We start from the raw sequence: 17,481 nt of genomic DNA, 5'->3' as shown, positions 1-17,481 counted from the left end.
TATAAAAAACTTGGGTCCTTTTACCTCTCAAGCTGAAAGCCGGTGGGAGCTGCAGGGAAGGAAAGCTATGGCATCATGTGGAAGCAGAGCCAGAGCGTGGGGTGCACCAACCCTGTTTGTTTTTGAAAATTATTTATAACGGAGTCTCTACTACACTTAACTTTATCTCTTCTCATTCTGCCCTCTGTGGAAATAGCCTAAATGAATAGTCATGAAGTACTCTCCCCCATTCCTGAAGTCTCACAACAAATCAGTTTTACAAGAGAAATCCTGATTCCCAGTTCCAGCAGCTCTCATAGGTGGCTGTCCTTCGGTGACATGGATGTATTTGACCTATGGTACGACTGATGAAAAAGGTGTTTCCCTTGCAGGAGCCACGAGCACAAAGCACGGGGCTTGGCCTACCACATATCCAGAGTCATGGAAAATTCTCTCTCAGTTTGCAGACTCCTGAGGCACAGTCGTAGCTTCTAGACCAATCTTCTCCTAAATAGTGTCCAGCAGCTGCGTGAGGGACCCATGAAAGAGTCAGTGACTTGGTGTCACAATTCTGGCCCTGTCACGTGTCTGTTGTGCGTATGACTCAGAGAGGCACCTCTTTACATTTCTGCTTTGTTTTTTATACAATAAAGATTAATAGTAAACATGGCCCTTAGAAAGCTATTATGAAATTCTTGGCTGGTAAAGGGCAAAATTTTAGAACAAGTTTCTTTTTCTTTCTCTGTTCTCTCAACCCTGTCCTACAATCTTTTCCTATGGAAGAACAGTAGAAAGAAAATAAACGTGGACTGTTCCAGAATAGCTTCTACTCAGATGTGGCAGAATAAGTTAAAATCCTCCAATACCCAAAAAGTACACCCTCTTTGCTCTACCTACCCTTGAACCATCCATCAAAAGGTTGATGAAATGTGATAGTATCTGCTCTTACAAACTAGCAAATTCATTGTCATTACTAAATGGTGATTTCTTTCTGATTCAATGGTTAACTCCTTTCTGAGATAAGAAAGCTGAAGAAAACAAAAACAGAGCAGTTTTCTCAAGACCTCAGACCCTTCGCAGCAGCCAAGGCGGGCTTGCTGGCTCTCAGATGCACACTCAGGCTTGTGCCAGTGAAAGCACATGAGCATGCAGCATGAGTGCACACACACGCACACACAGACACCTTTCCTACCTCATCAAATCCCATCTTGTCTGGATATTTAGGGACAACTGAGACAAACTGGGAGGGTTCCATTGGAGGACGGTCAACTGGAAGACACAAGAAACATGCAGGGTGCTTGGTTAGTGAAAGGATCAGAAAACAGAATTCCATCTGCACATCTGAGCATTAGGGCTGGAACACAACCTAGGAATACAGGGCAGGGGATAACTGCCCAGCAGTTCCTCAGGGCTGAGTGGTTACAAGAGAATCCTGACAGGCAGGTGCTTGCTTACATGAAGATGGCCATATTTGCTCTGTTTCCCTTCAGACTTATTCTAAGAGTGCTGAGGAGGCAGTTTAGGGTCGTGGTTAAGAGGGAGGTCTCCAGAGTCAGATGATCTGTGTCCAAACCGTGGCCTGAGAAGGCCTAGGAGATTCAGGGGACCTCTCCAAGCCTCTAATTTTTTCATGTGTAAAATTGGGATAATAAAAGTCTATCTCTTATTGTGCTATAAAATTTAAATGAGACATGCTTGCCAAGCACCGCATTAACATAGTAAATGTTTAAGAACTGAGCTATTACTTACCATGGCCCGTGAGGAAAGGGCTCAGAAATAGGCTAGATATATTTCCCCCCAAAGAATGATTTTTTCTATGCATGTAAAATTGTCAAAGTTTGGGACTATTTTTATCCTATCCAGTTAAGGTTTAGCTATGGGTGTGCAAAACGTCCTTTGTTTTAACATGATCTTACCTCTGAGGGCTGGCCCACATCCCAGAACTTGGTACAGAGCTAATGGGAGAAATCCAGCTGGGAGGGACATTGAGTCTTAAGTGATAAACGTTTTATTTATTTGATACACTGAAAAAACCTTTTCTTTGCAAACTCTCTATTTTTAAAGGTTGGAAGTAATATTGGTGAGAGAACCTGAGAAGTCCTTGAAGATTTTTTTAGCACCGTACAAATTCAAAGTACTTGCTTGACTTTCCTTGAAAGGATAATACAAAGAAAACTTAAAATGAGAGCTGGTCACTGGGCTGTTTAAAGAACTGTCAGTGATGGCCATTACTGCTGTCACCAGTGATCTATTCTCCCCTGTTCCAGGCACATGAGGGGAACATACTTTTTTACCTTTGAAGTTACTCATGGCCATGTGACTTTCTGGGGAAGGTTTAAATTGTTGCTGCACAACTCTCTGAACTCCCCTCCCTACCCTGTCCCAGCCCAACCACAGGGATTGTGTGTTAATACAGAGAAGCCATGAATTTGAAGCAGCTTGGAATGCTGCGTCAACACACGGAGAGCAGCTGTCCTGGAGAGACAACAGGACGGCGGACTCTGAACAGCAGAAAATAAGCCATTGTTGTACTAAGCCAGTACGATTTTGATATCTCAGCATATGAGATGCTGCGCAAAGAGTATAATCTGTTTAATTTACCCTTCACTAAGCTATTAAAGAGAAATCATGACATTCAGTTTCACTGGTGATCAAACAATGTGAAATTTTAGAAGGTAATGAGGCAGGTTTTCTAAGTCAGACACAGAGCTGGTCTCATTACTTCAAACTTGACACTTAACAGTCACATTTCTGTGAGTACACAGTGTGTGAGCTTATTTTTTCCAGTAGCAGCCCAGAATATTTTGGTCCTTTTCTGCCTCACTCTGCTCCTTTTAGTTTCTTTTAAAATCAACAGGGAGGGTTCACTAGGTACAGGGTTAGATTTTGAAGACAAAGGAAGTTAATGTACCTCCTCCTTATTTATTCAACGTGTTGTTTGAGTAGCTGTCTAGCTGTCCCTCCTTGGGCCTTAGACTTGGGAGGAGGTTGTATTTTGAGTTCCCCTTTCTAGGCTGCTGGTCTCGTCTGGCACTCACGTGGCCTGTGTGGCTTTAACATTTCAGCCAAAGAGACTGCTTTTAGCCACTTTGCTTCCATTCAACATAGACAGTCATTGCGTTCACAGTACAAGTGTAGCAAAAGGGCCACACACAAGTGGCTGGCTCACTGCTGAGCAAAAATATCAAAGAAGTGAGCCTGGGTTTTGCCACTGAAGTCAGCACTAAGCCATAGAGGAAAACAGGAAGGGATGCAATCACAGACCTGAGACACTTACTATGGGGGATAAGGGATGTGTGTTTGCTGATATTAGACTGGAGATTTAGGCTTATCCCAGCTTCTCTCTGTGGTCATTTCTGAAACTATCATTCATAAATTTATTTTTGAGATGGGATCTTACTATGTTGTCCAGGGGGGATTTCAAAACTCTGGCCCCAAGTCATCCTCCCATCTCAGTCTCCCAAGTAGCTGAGATTACAGGCCATTATTTATAATTCATCCAGTCTGTCATTAGATCCCTGCTTGTAAATGGTCCCTCCTTGTACCACCACTTGGGACAATGGGCTTCATTGATTCTCAGAGTTTCAAGATCTAGGAATAATCATTACAGCTATTGTTACAGAGATCTTATTGCTCACAGAATTTTGGATTGCATACTTAACATATATAATCACATTAATTTAAACTTCACATAGACCATAGGATAGATATGAATGGTCTTCATTTATAAAGAAATAAAGACTTAAATAACTTGCCAAGGTCATAGAGCTAATAAAGCTGGTATTTGAACCCAGGTCTGGCTCTTGCACCTGAGCTCTTAAGTCTCTCTCTATACCACTCCCAAAGCTGGTCCTTGGTGCGACTGATGTTTGGCATCTGGACAGCTGGGCTGGGTTCATAGGAGTTCATTTAGCCCGGTCATGTCAGGAAAAGTGCTTGAGATACTGCACACATCTGGATCAAAATCCTAACACTCTTCTAGTGTGTCCTGGCGCAGGTCCTCACCCACAGTGCTTGGGTTGTAATACTTTTTAAACACCAGTGGCATGCACTCATTCTCTCCTGTTTTAACTCACTATGCACACTGCCGTCAAAATAATCTTCCTCAAGCACATCTCTGTTCTTGACCATAATAGTCACTCTCAACAGGATACTTAAGTGCCTTTCAACTTGTTAAAGCTTCCACAGTCACCACGTAATTTCAACTTCACTTTTTATTGCTGTTTGTTTTTACAAATGAAGAGACTCAGACTGACCCAGATGTAGACTTACCCAAGGGTAAATAGTGAGTGATTAGTAGAGCTGGAACTCAGTACTGGACTTTCTGACTTCAAATCCAATAATCTTAGGAATCTTTACATGATCTTCTAGTGCCACACAGTGTTGACAAAATACTGAGAACAGGCACCTGAGACTTCCTACCACCTCACACTGTGATGGGCAAGACCAACCTCTTCACCTTTCGTAACCCATTTATAGCTCTCACCTGTACAAGATCTAACCTTCTGTTATTCAGCTCCAGAAAGAAGCACATTCCTAATTCTCTGTACAGCTCCTAACTCCTGCATGAGTTAGTACCTGTAAAATGATGGGCACAGTGCTTTTAATAAGTGTTAGTTGTTGTTATAAGCCAACTCCCACCTAACTCAAATTCTTTCATCTGATCTCTACAGCTCCACTCTACAACTCATAAACTCCTGGGCCATTCCCTTGTAGTAAAGACTCTTGATTCCCTTACACAGATCTTGCCTGATTAGCCCTAATCTTAGGTAAACCCAATTGCCCACTTACTCAGGACCAAGAATACTACTTCAGGAGAAACTTACATTGTGTGGACCAGGTCACTTCCAATTTACAGCCACAGAGGCCAGGTTGTCACCTGACATTGCTAAGGGCTGCAACTCTATTTCCAGAGTGGATTTATTTCCCTACTCTCTGGGAGATTTATTTTACGGCTTTGTTCTCCTAAAATCTTTATACTTCATAGAGAATATATCCCAAACCAAATCAGATCTACTTTTTCCTTCCATGTCAAGTCCACAAACCACAGTGCATGAGTCCCTACCCATCCTGCCGTCCCACATGCTGCAGCGGACAAGGCATCCCTCTTTCTACCCAGGACAGCTTCTCTTGGGCTGTAATTCCTCTTGTTTTCTTAAGGATTTCAGTCTGACAATTACCTTTTCTTCACATCATCAAGGTCTCCTTACAGATCGGAACTTTCTCATTAGTACACAAACATGCTGTAAAAAACTAATGCAAACAGACAAAACAAAACAAACTGGAAAAATATCTCCCTGAATTCTCCCCCTCTAACAAGCTCCATTCTATTTCTCCATCCCCATCCCATCAAGATGCTACTTTTTCATCTCCCTGTTGTCTTCTCTTGGGCCCACTTGAATGGGCTTGTGTTCTCATCCTTGCACTGAAGTGGCCCTTATCAAGGACATCACAGTCCTCTACTGATGGCCAATCCTTGATCCTCATTTTACTTGACTTCTCAGCAGCATCTGGGTCTTTCTTGAAAGGCTTCTCAAGTTTCTCCCCAATAGCTCTCTGGCTATTTGTCTTCCCCAGGGATCTGTCCTTTTCTATGTTCTTTCAGTACATGAGTTCATGCTTCAAATATCCTTTTTTATGTTGACAATTCTCAAATGTCCGTCTCTAGCCAGAGTCTCTTCCCTGAACTCCGGACTCCTATGTCCAGACTCCTATCTCCCGAGCTCTCTGTTTAGATCCCGAATAAATATCTTCAGCTTACATAACAAAACTTCCTTCCCTGAATCATCTTCTCTGAACCCCTTCCCACCTCAGTAAATGCTCTATCAGGCCAAAATCCTTGAGTCATTCTTGATTTCTTTCTTTCCCTCATGGACTGCTTCCAGGTCTCTGTAAGCGCTGTTGGCTCTACCACTGAAATATGTCCTCTGTCTGTCTCTTCTCATCACCTCCCTGCTGCATCTCATGCCCCAACTGCTATCATCTCTTATCAGGAGAGAGGCACTCGTCCCCTACTCTCTGGTATCCCCACAGCCTGAGTGATTTTTCAATACATATAAATCACATTATGCCACCCCTCCCCATGGATTCCCATCACGCTTTGAATAAAATCCAAATTCCCTACAACAGCCAGATGTTCTGCGCAATCTGGACACTTCTTCCCCCATGATGTCATCTCTTTCTACCCAACTCCTCATTCTCCACGCTTCCGCCACATTGGCTTTTTGTCCCTGGAACATCCCCAGGCATTGTCCTAACAGCTTTTATATGTGCTGTTCTTTCTGCCTGAACAGTCTCCTCTCAAATATTCATGTGGCTGCTTCCTTGAGGTATTGTCTACCTCTCTCTATTAAGAGCGTTGAGGGCAGGGCTTGATGACAGAGCTTCTGCCTGTTTGGCTCACTGCTGTATGCCCAGCATTCTGAACAATCTATGGAATATAGTATTTGCTGAATAAATGCTTATAGCTTGACTCTGTCTTCTAAAATCTTCACTGACTCCTTTGGATGGACATTTGAGGACAACAACAATGAAGCCACCCTACCCCCTCAAACTTTGCTTTTTTTCTACTCTTTTCAGCCAGCTCTCTTCCAGAGCGAGAATGCTTTGGTTTTTACTCAGTCTTTTCCTTCCACCTGTGGTGACCATACCACTTCTCTTATTTAAATTCCACACTTCTATCCAAGCTCAGCTTAAGAACCATCAGGCCTTGGAGCACTCCTAGATCACAGGCCACGACACTCTCTCTCTATTCTAATTCCTGTTGTCCTTATATCTGCTCCATTTCCAAAATACTTTACTGCATTTTTGGTGCCTTTCTTATGTCTGTCCTATCTTTCTTCCCAGTTAATCTGTAAATACCTGAAAATAGAAAATTTGTTATAAGAAGATGTTTTGAATTCCCAGTACTTTCATAGAGTGATTCATCTATTACAGGCAGGATTTTATGTTCATTTGTGATAAAATGCACACTCTAATGTTTAACTTAATAGTCTAATAACACTATTAGCAGCCATTTATGTACAGACTATTAGGTTTCAGACACTGCGCAAAGTGTTTTAAACAACTGGTTTCATCCTTTCTTAGAGGAGAATGCTTGACCAATCCAATTTTGTCTTTACCAACCTTTATTAATCTTAAATGGTTCTCCAGTCCATATTTCTGCATTATAGCCCTCAAAGTTTTATTTCATAATACTTAATTATTCTGATTATATTCTATGTTAAAATTCAGAAGAGATGATAAGTACAAGAATTAAATAAAATGCCATATACAAAGTGCTTAGCACTCGAGTTAGCATGTGTGAATAAGGAATAATGAAAGTTATAATTTACAAGTTCTTCTCAAATGAACTCCACCTGGTTAGCATGCTGTTGTGCACATTTGTCATTTGTAATCTTTATTGACAATGTGTGCACATTTGTCATTTGTAACCTTTATTGACAATGCGTGCACTTCTGGGTACTGAGAACTTTCAGTTTTAGTCTTGTGGGAGAAAACAAGAGAACACAAGGCTCTCTGGGCTGCCATCTACTTGGGAGTCAAGACTGATGACCGTGAAATAGAGATGATAAGATGATGTCATAGCAATACTTCAGTATTTTGTGGGGCTGATATGTATTACTTTATTTGCTCCTCTCAACTTGAAAAGGCTGTATTATCATCCTCACTCTACAGATGAAGGAACTAAAGTCTTGAGAAGCTGAATCTCCCTTCATAAGTGTCAGACCCTAGGTTCAAGTTCATAATTCTTCGCAGTACAGTTTTTTTTTAATTAAATGATAGCTGTGTACATTAATGCAATCATGGGGTACAGGGTGGTGTTTTCATATACAATTTGAAATATTTTCATCAAACTGGTTAACATAGCCTTTATGTCATTTTCTTAGTTATTGTGTTAAGACAATTATATTCTACTCTTAGAAAGATTCACTTGTACCCTTGTAAGGTAAAACACAGAAGGCAGTACAGTTTTCATTCATTTACTTATTCTTTTTTTTTTTTTTGAGACAGAGCCTCAAGCTATCCCCCTGGGTAGAGTGCCATGGCCTCACAGCTCACAGCAACCTCCAACTCCTGGGCTCAAGCGAGTCTCCTGCCTCAGCCTCCCAAGTAGCTGGGACCACAGGCGCCCGCCACAGCGCCAGCCATTTTTTGGTTGCAGCCATCATTGTTGTTTGGCGGGCCCGGGCTGGGGATTTGAACCCGCCACCTTAGGTGTATGTGGCTGGCGCCTTAGCTGCTTGAGCCACAGGCGCCGAGCCTCATTTACTTATTCATTCATTCACTTGTCTGGTCAAGCATTTGGCAACTGTTTGCTTGATACTAACTATTTGCCAGCTGCTTGGTATACAAAGCAATTAAGATACCACCCTGTCGACTGGGCCTGGAGAATAGGAGGAATGTGTTAAAGCGGTATATGTTAAAGAAATTCACAAAAAGGATTGGTTCAAGAAATGCTATCACAGGGAGCCAGCTCCCTATTCCATCATTCATTCACACAAATTTACTGGGTATCTACCGGGTGACAGGCAATGTGCTAGGTCTTGAGACTAACATGATGAAAAAGGAATTTATAGTGTGGAAATAGGGGAGCCAGAAACAGATAAAGGAAAATCAAGGGGTCTAAATGTAAACTCATGATCTTTCATTTCTAAATTCTCCTTTATTCTACATGCCCATTGAACATTCCCAGGATTGTCCCAGACACTCAGGTCAGAACCTGTGAGTGCCTCCGTATGTCCATGGTCTTCAAGTCCATGTCCTTAATCTGTTCCATCTCTCCGTTCCCACTGCCCTAGTTTGGGTCATCACTTTCTTTTGCTTAGTTTGTCATACAACCTACCTGTGACCAGCATTTACTGCCCACCCAGGCTTCACTCATAGTTCTCTTACCACTCTAGCGACCTATCAAAGTCTAAATTCAACCTGATGTTTCTGTGCTAAGATCCCTTCCAAAGCTCCCTATCCTTCAGGCAAAGCCCATGCACCATTTTATACATAGAGATCCTCCCGGTTGGGCTCCTGTCTCCTCCCTAGCCTCACTTCCTCTGCTCCTCCCCAACAACCTCCACTGCCCACATACTTTTCTCTCTTGACAAATTTCCCCCTTTGAGAAGCCATTTCCAACATCCTTCCCCAGACTGGGTGGATTGGTTACTTTCTCCCTTAGCTACCACTATATATCACACATAATAATAAGCACAGTACTGATGATTAAGCCCAGCAATTCATGCCTCACACCAGAGCAGAGGCAACATCAAAACAGAGAGTGCTTAATGATGTGGACTTTGGAGATAACAAGACTGGTTCAAACCCCAACCTGTCGTTTGTTTAGCAGAATGATCTAGGGCAAGTTACTTAAGATCTCTATATCTCAGTTTTTTCATCTTCAATATGAGAATAATTTTTTTTTTTTGAGACAGTGTCTCACTTTGTTGCCCTCAGTAGAGTGCTATAGCATTATAGCTCACAGTAATCTCAAACTCTTGGGCTCAAGCCATTCTCTTGCCTAAACCTCCTGAGTAGCTGGGGCTACAGGTGCCTGCTACAATGCCGGGCTAGTTTTAGAGACAGGGGTCTTGCTCTTGATCTTGCTCAGGCTAGTCTTGAACCTGTGAGCTCAGGCAATCCACCCACCTCGACCTCCCAGAGTGCTTGGATTATAGGTGTGAGCCACCGTGCCTGGCCAGTATGAGAATAATTAAATCCCCTACATTCAGTTGTTGTGAGGGTTAATGGGACAATGTACCAAAAGTACTTACCATGGTATCTGTTACATCACAAGTTATTATTAAGTTAAAGTCAAAGTTATTACTGTTGTATTAGACTTTTTACATATTATCATGATGCTTCTGCCCCTAAACGCTGGAAATATTCATTATATCTATTTCACAATTAAGGAGGTCATTGTCTCAAAGTGATGTAATTAGGAAGCAGCAGAGTTCAGGTTTGAATTCACACCACCAAGTTCTATCACAGCACTCATCACATCGTGTGGAACTATTTACTTGTGTACTTAGCTCTTCTTTGGAATGGGAAGCCCTCTGAGGGCAAAGAGCTTGTCACATTTATATTTTACCTGGAAAAAGTTTAAGAAAGAATGAACAAATGAAGAGCTATACATTTAGCCAAGGTGGACTGAGACGGCAGTCCTGGAAGAGGAAACATCTGGTATGGTCACCGTGGCAATGGAGCAAGAGCCATCAGCCCAGTCCCGGGTCACTCACTCATTGCTTCGATCTGCACGTGGATGAGGTTCTCGATGTCCTCCTGCAGCGTCTGATGGGGCTTCAGAGGGATGGGCAGGTAGCCATAGTGTTCTCGGTTGCAGAGGTGCATCTGGATGCCTGAGGACCCAAGGGAGGGACAAAGCCAACCAATTAGAGAACACTCTGCTTAGTGACGGCTGAGGAACAGGAGACCGGACTGTGGCTGGTGCTGAGTTTGACACTGAAGTTAAACAAGTGGTTGCTTCAGGTATGTCTATAGCCCTCAAAAATGCTCCTTTATTAAAAAAGTAAAACACAGCATTGGGGACTAATAAAAACATCAGGTCATTCTTCAGCCCAGAGGAAATTGATTTTTTTCCTCTCTGAAGAAAAAGCAAACTCGTGGCCTGGAATAAACACTGAAGGCATGAAGGGATCAAAAGTGAGGCAAGGAATTCCCATTCCAGAGAGAAGAATGGAACACTGTAATCCACCTACAGGAAATAACGAGAAAATGAGGAATGGAATCCACATCTGATATGAAAGCAAACAGGAAAATTCTGTAAGGCTGACAGATTACTGAGGCTAAATCTAGGCATATGTAGAACAAAAAATGAAAAAAAAAACAAAGGAAATTTAAAATTCTCCATGATTCTTCTCGTTTTATTTCTTCCCTTAGTGTGCATGGATCTGGAGTCAATCAACAGACAAGAAACTTCCAGAATCAGTTCAGATAGGGACAAAAAGCTGTCTGCACTTCCAGTCCTGTTGAGAACTTGCCATGTGACAATAGCGGACATAAGCCACAGCCCTCTTGAATTTAACACTGGTCCTCATAGCCCTAGCTGGCTAACTCTGAGGGTGATATGAGGCCTGACAATTAAGTTCATGAACTTATCCTAGAAAAAGTGCTACATACCGTACTGCTGAATATCACTATGATCACCTTTGAAGTGCTCCCCTTGGCCATCTGGCCATAGTGAAATTTAGCAATGAGGTTATATAATACTTTTAGCAATGAGGTTATATAATACTTTTAGCAATGAGGTTATGCAACAAGTTCATGAACTTAATTGTCAGGCCTCATGAGACATTTGTGTTCACCAGACTGCCAAAATTATACGAATCAAGATGGTCTCAGATAGATTCAGCAACTGACAGTCCTGACTAAGGCAAAGATTGCTTTGTTGAAAGGATGAGTCTGCCAACCACTGGTCCGTGTGTCCAAGTCTCTGATTTGTTAATTGCTATAATCATCAGTGTTTTCCTGAGTGAGAATTACCTGCCTAGTGACTTCTCTATTTTGTGCAGATGTAATTTCCTCCAGTCAGCTGCATCACCTGCCAAGTCAGGTGAAGCTGTCTCATGGTATTAACAGAGAAGAACGGGAATAGAAAAGAGCCTTTATCCCCCACTTTTACTGAATCTGGCTTGAATCATGGCTTGTCTACTAAGCACTGTCCCTTCTCTTGCCTTCACCAAGTGAACTCACTAGCTCTACTGTTCGCTACATGAATGCTTCTGGGAAAAGCATTCAAATAAAAATGCCCCTTCATACAAAGTCATGATGAATTCAAAAAGTGGAAGGAAAAAGATTAAATAGTAAGGTTGTGTCTCTATCCTAACTAGGCAAAACATTTGACAATTAAATTTTCCAAAGCTTCCATACAAAGGGGATATGATACCCAGCCAACCTATCCATCAAGTGTGAAGATACAAGGAAGGCATTTCAGACATGCAAGGCCATAAAATATTTACTTCCCATCAGTACTTTTCTCAGAAAGTTACTGGAGGACGTGGAACAAGGATGAGAAGAAAGAAGGTGTGGGGGGGGAGATTATTTAATGAGAAAGTCTTGAGACACAAGCAGGAGAGTCAGTGCACAATGGAAGGGAAGTGGGTCCCTGCAGCACCCTCAGAGGGTTCCAGGAGGGACATCTTCACAAACCTGGAAAAAAAATACTTGGTGAATCTGAACACTTTGAGAAGAGTTTGAGAAAATTAGTGATGAGTTTTGGATTATATTAGTAATAATAACACTAAGCCAAAAAAAAAAAAAAAGGCAATTGTTAAGTTTGACTAGCCTCTAAGCAGCCAAGTTTGGAACTGGGTTTGCCTGATGATAAAACAGAAACGCTGGCCATGGATTTTTCTTAAACTACCCTGAGAGGATGGGGAGAGAGAATGGGTTTGCTTGCAGGGGGCAAAGCATGGAGAGAGACTCTTCACCCTCTGTATGGAGACTCAATAGATAATGCCAAGAGAGAGGCCAGATGATCAAGAAGGAGCAATACAACCATGCTATCTGGAAACACGGAGGTAAGTGTTATCCTACCACAATCATTTAAAGGAGGGAAAAGCAGTTGTCTTGTCAAAGAGAGAAATGATGCAGCGGGTGGCGTGCAGGGGACTATTCAATTCTTCATAAACCTTGGGGATCAGAACCTTCCAATTATGTGCATAGACACGATAAAACATAAAATCACATTCAAAAGAAATGCATTCATGATTAGATAAAGTCTATGAAGGAATCTGGCACTCTCAAGGGAAAGCTGCTTCTGGAAAAAATAATTTCTCTTTTTTTTTAGGTGAATATATTTTGAAGAACTTTGTTTTTCTTATAAAGATGTCAAAAATTGTCATGCACTCACATAGTACCTTAACATTGCAGATTGATGTAACTTTCTACCCTTGGCAATGAAAAATCACACCTAGAGAGGCTGTGACTTGTCCTAAGTCACAGAGTAAGCCCTTAGTCTCAAATTTTTGTCCCTAACGGGCCAACACCAAGTGCTTTCTACCCACCCAGGATTTGGAGGCTTGGTTCTGGGACCATTACTCACTAAGGATTACCATCCCTGCATAGGCAATTTTGATCACCACCAGCAATGCCCAGGAGCCAGATCTGCCTGCCTGTCACATACAGCACTTGCCTTTTTTGCCTCACTTGTCTTTTTGACACTCAGAAGATGAGTGTCAACCAGCCTGGCACCAGGACTTGTTCCTGTAGCCGTGATATAGAACCCAGATCCCTGGCCACCGTGAGAGGTAAACTCTTGACCCAGCCTCATTATAGCCCAGACACTCTCTTGGCACCATGTCCTTTCTTCTTGGCTGGACAGGCAGCCACCTGTGTTGTTTCTCTGACTCAGCATCTTCTGTGGCAATGGCTTGAGTCTGAGGGGAAAGTTTAGATGGTCCTGCTTGGGACATGCAGACCACTTAGTCCTTTTAGACATAAAAAAAGTACTCTCCAATGCATGATACAGTCATGGAACTTCAGAGAAGTGAAAACAAAAGAAACAAACAGATCATCTTTCATCAAGACTCTTCAACGGAGAGGGGCAGAGCTTTGCTTTGGACCTAAGTAAAGAGGAGCCTAGAGGAGCCTAGAGATGCTCCACGGGCTGCCTGTGACGCTCAGGCTCATCCATGTTTCCCCTAAAACACTTACAGATAAGTAAGATATTACCTTACCAGCATAATTGTCAGGAAGAATCTTTCGTTTCCCCAAAATGACAGTGACTATTTCCTGCCTCAACTACCGCCCTATCCACAGTCCATGCCACTGATCTGGCCCTCGGGGTCCACTGCTTTATAACTATCAGTTATGTTTTCACATGTAAAAACCTTAACTCCCAACTAACACAGAGTCTGACACAACGCTAAGCACAGAAGTAAAGATGTGTGGACCGATCCTCTCTCCTGCCTTTTCCTCCTCTCCTCTCCCCAGGTGACCCACCAAACAACTTTGGGCCTCTGTATCTGCTTTCAGAGTTCAGAAGAGGCCTTTGGGAAGGCCGAGCAAATTCTTAGTGATGGGCCAACCACATGGCAGAGCTGAAAAACTCCTGCCCTGCCTAGGTCACTCTTCAGCCCACACATCCAGGTGTTGGTTTCAAAAATACATCACGATAGTTTAGTGCATGGAGTCACAATAAGACCTTATGCAATGACTATTTAAAAAGCACTCTGGTAGGCAGTGACCATTACTGTAATTGTTAACAGCTCACTTTCTTGGAACATCCTTACTTCAAGCTCTGAAGGGAAGGGACGGGCACAACTCAAAGGCAGGAGGAGGCCATGACTCTGCTTCCTATCCTGGGGAAGTCAGAGCAAATCACGGACCAAGCGGAAAGAAGCGGTTTCCATGAACACTGACCTCATGAAAACTTCCAGTCCACATGAGGATTACTTTCGGCTGAAACAAGGCCCCCAAAATGCTTACACTTGGCCAAAGGGTCTAAATTGCTCTAACAGCCAGAGGGAAAAATCAGCCTTACACATTTCTAACAGATATTCTCATTCCTACCCAATCTACAACTGAGGAATGAGATACTTAGGGCTTTAAGGTCAGCCTGACATGTGAGATGCAGCTTGAATTTCTATTAACCCTCATCTGCCAGTGACTCCCTCAGCTGCCTGGGACCTCTGCATCTTTTCTGCCCTGAGTTATATGGGCACAGTGAGCTTATTCACCATCTTCTTGATTCATAACCTAGCAGTTAAGTTGCACATTCTGGCACATTGATAGTGGACCTGATTTCTGTCGGCAGGTCTGAATTATTCTGTTACAGCTTTGCTTTAGTAATGCCAGGACTGCTTTTGTGAATTATGTCCTCCCTGACAGCAGGTGTAAGATGAAATGAGAGAAATAACTTTTTTCCTATGGACTCTTCTTTTTCAAAAATCTCACAGGCCCCATTGGAAATGCCTTCCCAGTGGTTCAGTCTGGCTCTGCCTCTCCTTTTATGGGGAATGAAGCAGAGACTGTTGGTGCCTCCCATGAGCTGTTCTTTCTTTCTTCTAGAGCAGTGGTTCTCAACCCCTTTCTAATGCCGCGGCCCTTTCATGCAGTTCCTGTGGGTCGTGACCCACAGGTTGAGAACTGCTATTCTAGAGTGAGAAGATTTGGGGCTCATGCCTGCATAGAATAAAGACTGGATTCTGTGATTGAGAGCATACCTCATGGAGGGTGAAGTACCAAAATGGAAGATGCCTGAGACTCCGAAAACGTTGTAGAACACAGACACCACAGCAACTCAGACTTTTTTGAAAAGAAATGAACTTCCGCTTTTGAAGCCTGGGGTCTTTACCCATGTTGTTTGTGGTCTTTGGAGCAGATTCCTAATTAGTAAAAGGTCTCCTATAATGAGCAACAGCAATGGAGTAGCACCCCAGATGATCAGTCGCCTTCCTATGACTCCTAACACCACTGCCACTGCCCCCCGACCACCCTGCCATCCACTGTGATCACAGTCAAGGCTGGTCCTGGTTCTTGGGCAGGGACAGCAGCATACATGGTGCTGGTATGATTACTGGAGATAATTAATTGCCTTTAACATTACCTGAAAAACCAAGTGCTTTTTTACTGAAATGGGAGAGTTTTTTTTTTTAATAAGATGCATAAAAAAGAAATTAGTCTTATATGCTGTGTTTCCATAGTGGCAATCTGATCAAAGCTGAACATACCTGCTTGCCTGCTGGAGAAGGCAAAGACAATGATGTCATCAAAGGTCCAGGTATAGTCCTGGTGTGGCGGGTAGAACATCAGCTTGTCAGAAGCTTCCTTTCTGAGGTCAATTAGGAAGGTGGAGTGGACCATGGGGACAGGGAAACAGCCCAACCTCTTCCATTCTCGAATCTGAATGTAGTCTGGGGTCCGCTTATAGAAACCCTGTAAAAGAGCAAATAGGTGGGCTATGTGCTCAGGTCTGAAGACTTCAGCTTCCCCAGTCATCTGACCAGTGAATTCCAGTTATCACCAGTTAAACGGAAGACCCCAAACAAAGTCACCTTTGATCCTCTTATCTGGGCCTAAGAATCTCCAAAGGAACTCAAGATACGCTATCTACATGTAAAACAATTATTGAAATGGTCTTGTTATCAGGAACAATTTCAATTTCTTTATGTCGTTTAATATAATAACTTCACAAAAGTATATTTTGACTGACTTATGATTGAACATGAAGTATGACTATGCAGAACTGGGAGAGCAGAGCAGTTAAGAGTGCGGGTTCTGGTGTCAGATCCAAATCCCATTCAGCCATTTATGTCTGTGGTTACTGTGCTGGTAACTCAGCCTTGCCCTGCCCATCTCCTCATCTCTAACACAGGATGACAGCACTGTCTAGTCCATGGAGTTGTCTGTAAAAACCAGAAAAGTGCTTAGAAAAGTGCCTAGGACCAAGAAAGCATCAGCAAATATTCACTAGTATTAAAATGACAATAAGCTGTAGCTAATATTTTTAATTAAATTTGAATTATATTTGAATATAAATGAAGGTGTTCTTTCAATGCAGTTACTAATTTAAAATTCTGTTGGGGTTGCAGCTGCTCCACCCTGTTTGGGGATTCCTCTTTTAAAACTTCCTTCAGCACAAGCACACAAGACAACCAGTCTCCCTACTTTGTGGTTTTAAACATCGTTGGCATCATCCAGCTTGCTTTCCCTCCATGCTCAACTGTTCACTCGATGAGAAGCTACTGAGTACCCACTGTAATTCAGGTGCTGCGTGGAATGCTAGAAACTGATCAGGACATGAGACTGCCCCAGGCAGGGTCCTCACGGGTTGCAGAACCTGGAGGAGGAACTTACACTCCAGTGGCTTCACTTACAACATGACTATGTCTAAAGCTCAGATCCATCCCAGAAAAGAGGAAGACGTATCTCAGCAAAACATGCATGTAGAAATTTTGAAAGGCAGTTTGAAAAAATGTCCTAGCTGACAGCAGGCTCACTGGAATGAGTGTAAAGTTTCACAAGGCCAGCACTCTGAAGGGCACAGTCCTCACTGAACGCGCAAGTTCTCAGGTGCCCATTCATCAGTCACATTCCCTTACAGTCACTTTCCCTGTTGAGACGTCAGCACCCACACATCAGGCACTGCAGCCTCATTGCCTTCTCTGACGTTCCCTTCAGTGTCTAGGACAGTATCCCAGCTGAGCTAACCCTAAAACTGACCACGTGATGAGGTGGAAGGATCACAAACTAAGACTCAGGAGATGAGAATCTTACAATCGCCTTGACCACCTTCTGGCTATTTGATCTTAGCCCATGCTTAACTTCTTCTTTTTTTTTTGCAATTTTTGGCTGGAGCTGGGTTTGAACCCACCACCTCTGGCATATGGGGCTGGCACCCTACACCTTTGAGCCACAGGCACTGCCCCATGCTTAACTTCTTTAAGCCTGAGTTTCTTCTGAAAAAAGGGACAAGAACTGCAATGTCTCTCTCCCAGAAAGACAGAATAATCACAAAGTGATAAGGTCAATGAAGATACTTTGGGAACT

General features: G+C 42.8%; 1 protein-coding gene across 1 annotated transcript in view; it reads right to left on the bottom strand.

The window, feature by feature from the left end:
* The window catches only part of COLGALT2 (collagen beta(1-O)galactosyltransferase 2), a 98,832-nt gene that overhangs the window by 17,640 nt on the left and 63,711 nt on the right, over positions 1 to 17,481 (bottom strand). The window contains exons 5-7 of the mRNA XM_012802617.2: positions 15,663 to 15,867; positions 10,209 to 10,328; positions 1,172 to 1,248 (exon numbers count right to left, since the gene is read on the bottom strand). Coding sequence (XP_012658071.2) covers positions 1,172 to 1,248; positions 10,209 to 10,328; positions 15,663 to 15,867 — 402 coding nt within the window. The remainder of the gene's footprint in view (positions 1 to 1,171; positions 1,249 to 10,208; positions 10,329 to 15,662; positions 15,868 to 17,481) is intronic.

This window comes from Otolemur garnettii, unplaced genomic scaffold, assembly GCF_000181295.1.
Source record: "Otolemur garnettii isolate 467f Iridium unplaced genomic scaffold, OtoGar3 scaffold00016, whole genome shotgun sequence".
Taxonomy (NCBI): domain Eukaryota; kingdom Metazoa; phylum Chordata; class Mammalia; order Primates; family Galagidae; genus Otolemur; species Otolemur garnettii.
Note: the sequence above shows the minus strand (reverse complement) of the source record. Positions and strands in the feature narration are given on the sequence as shown.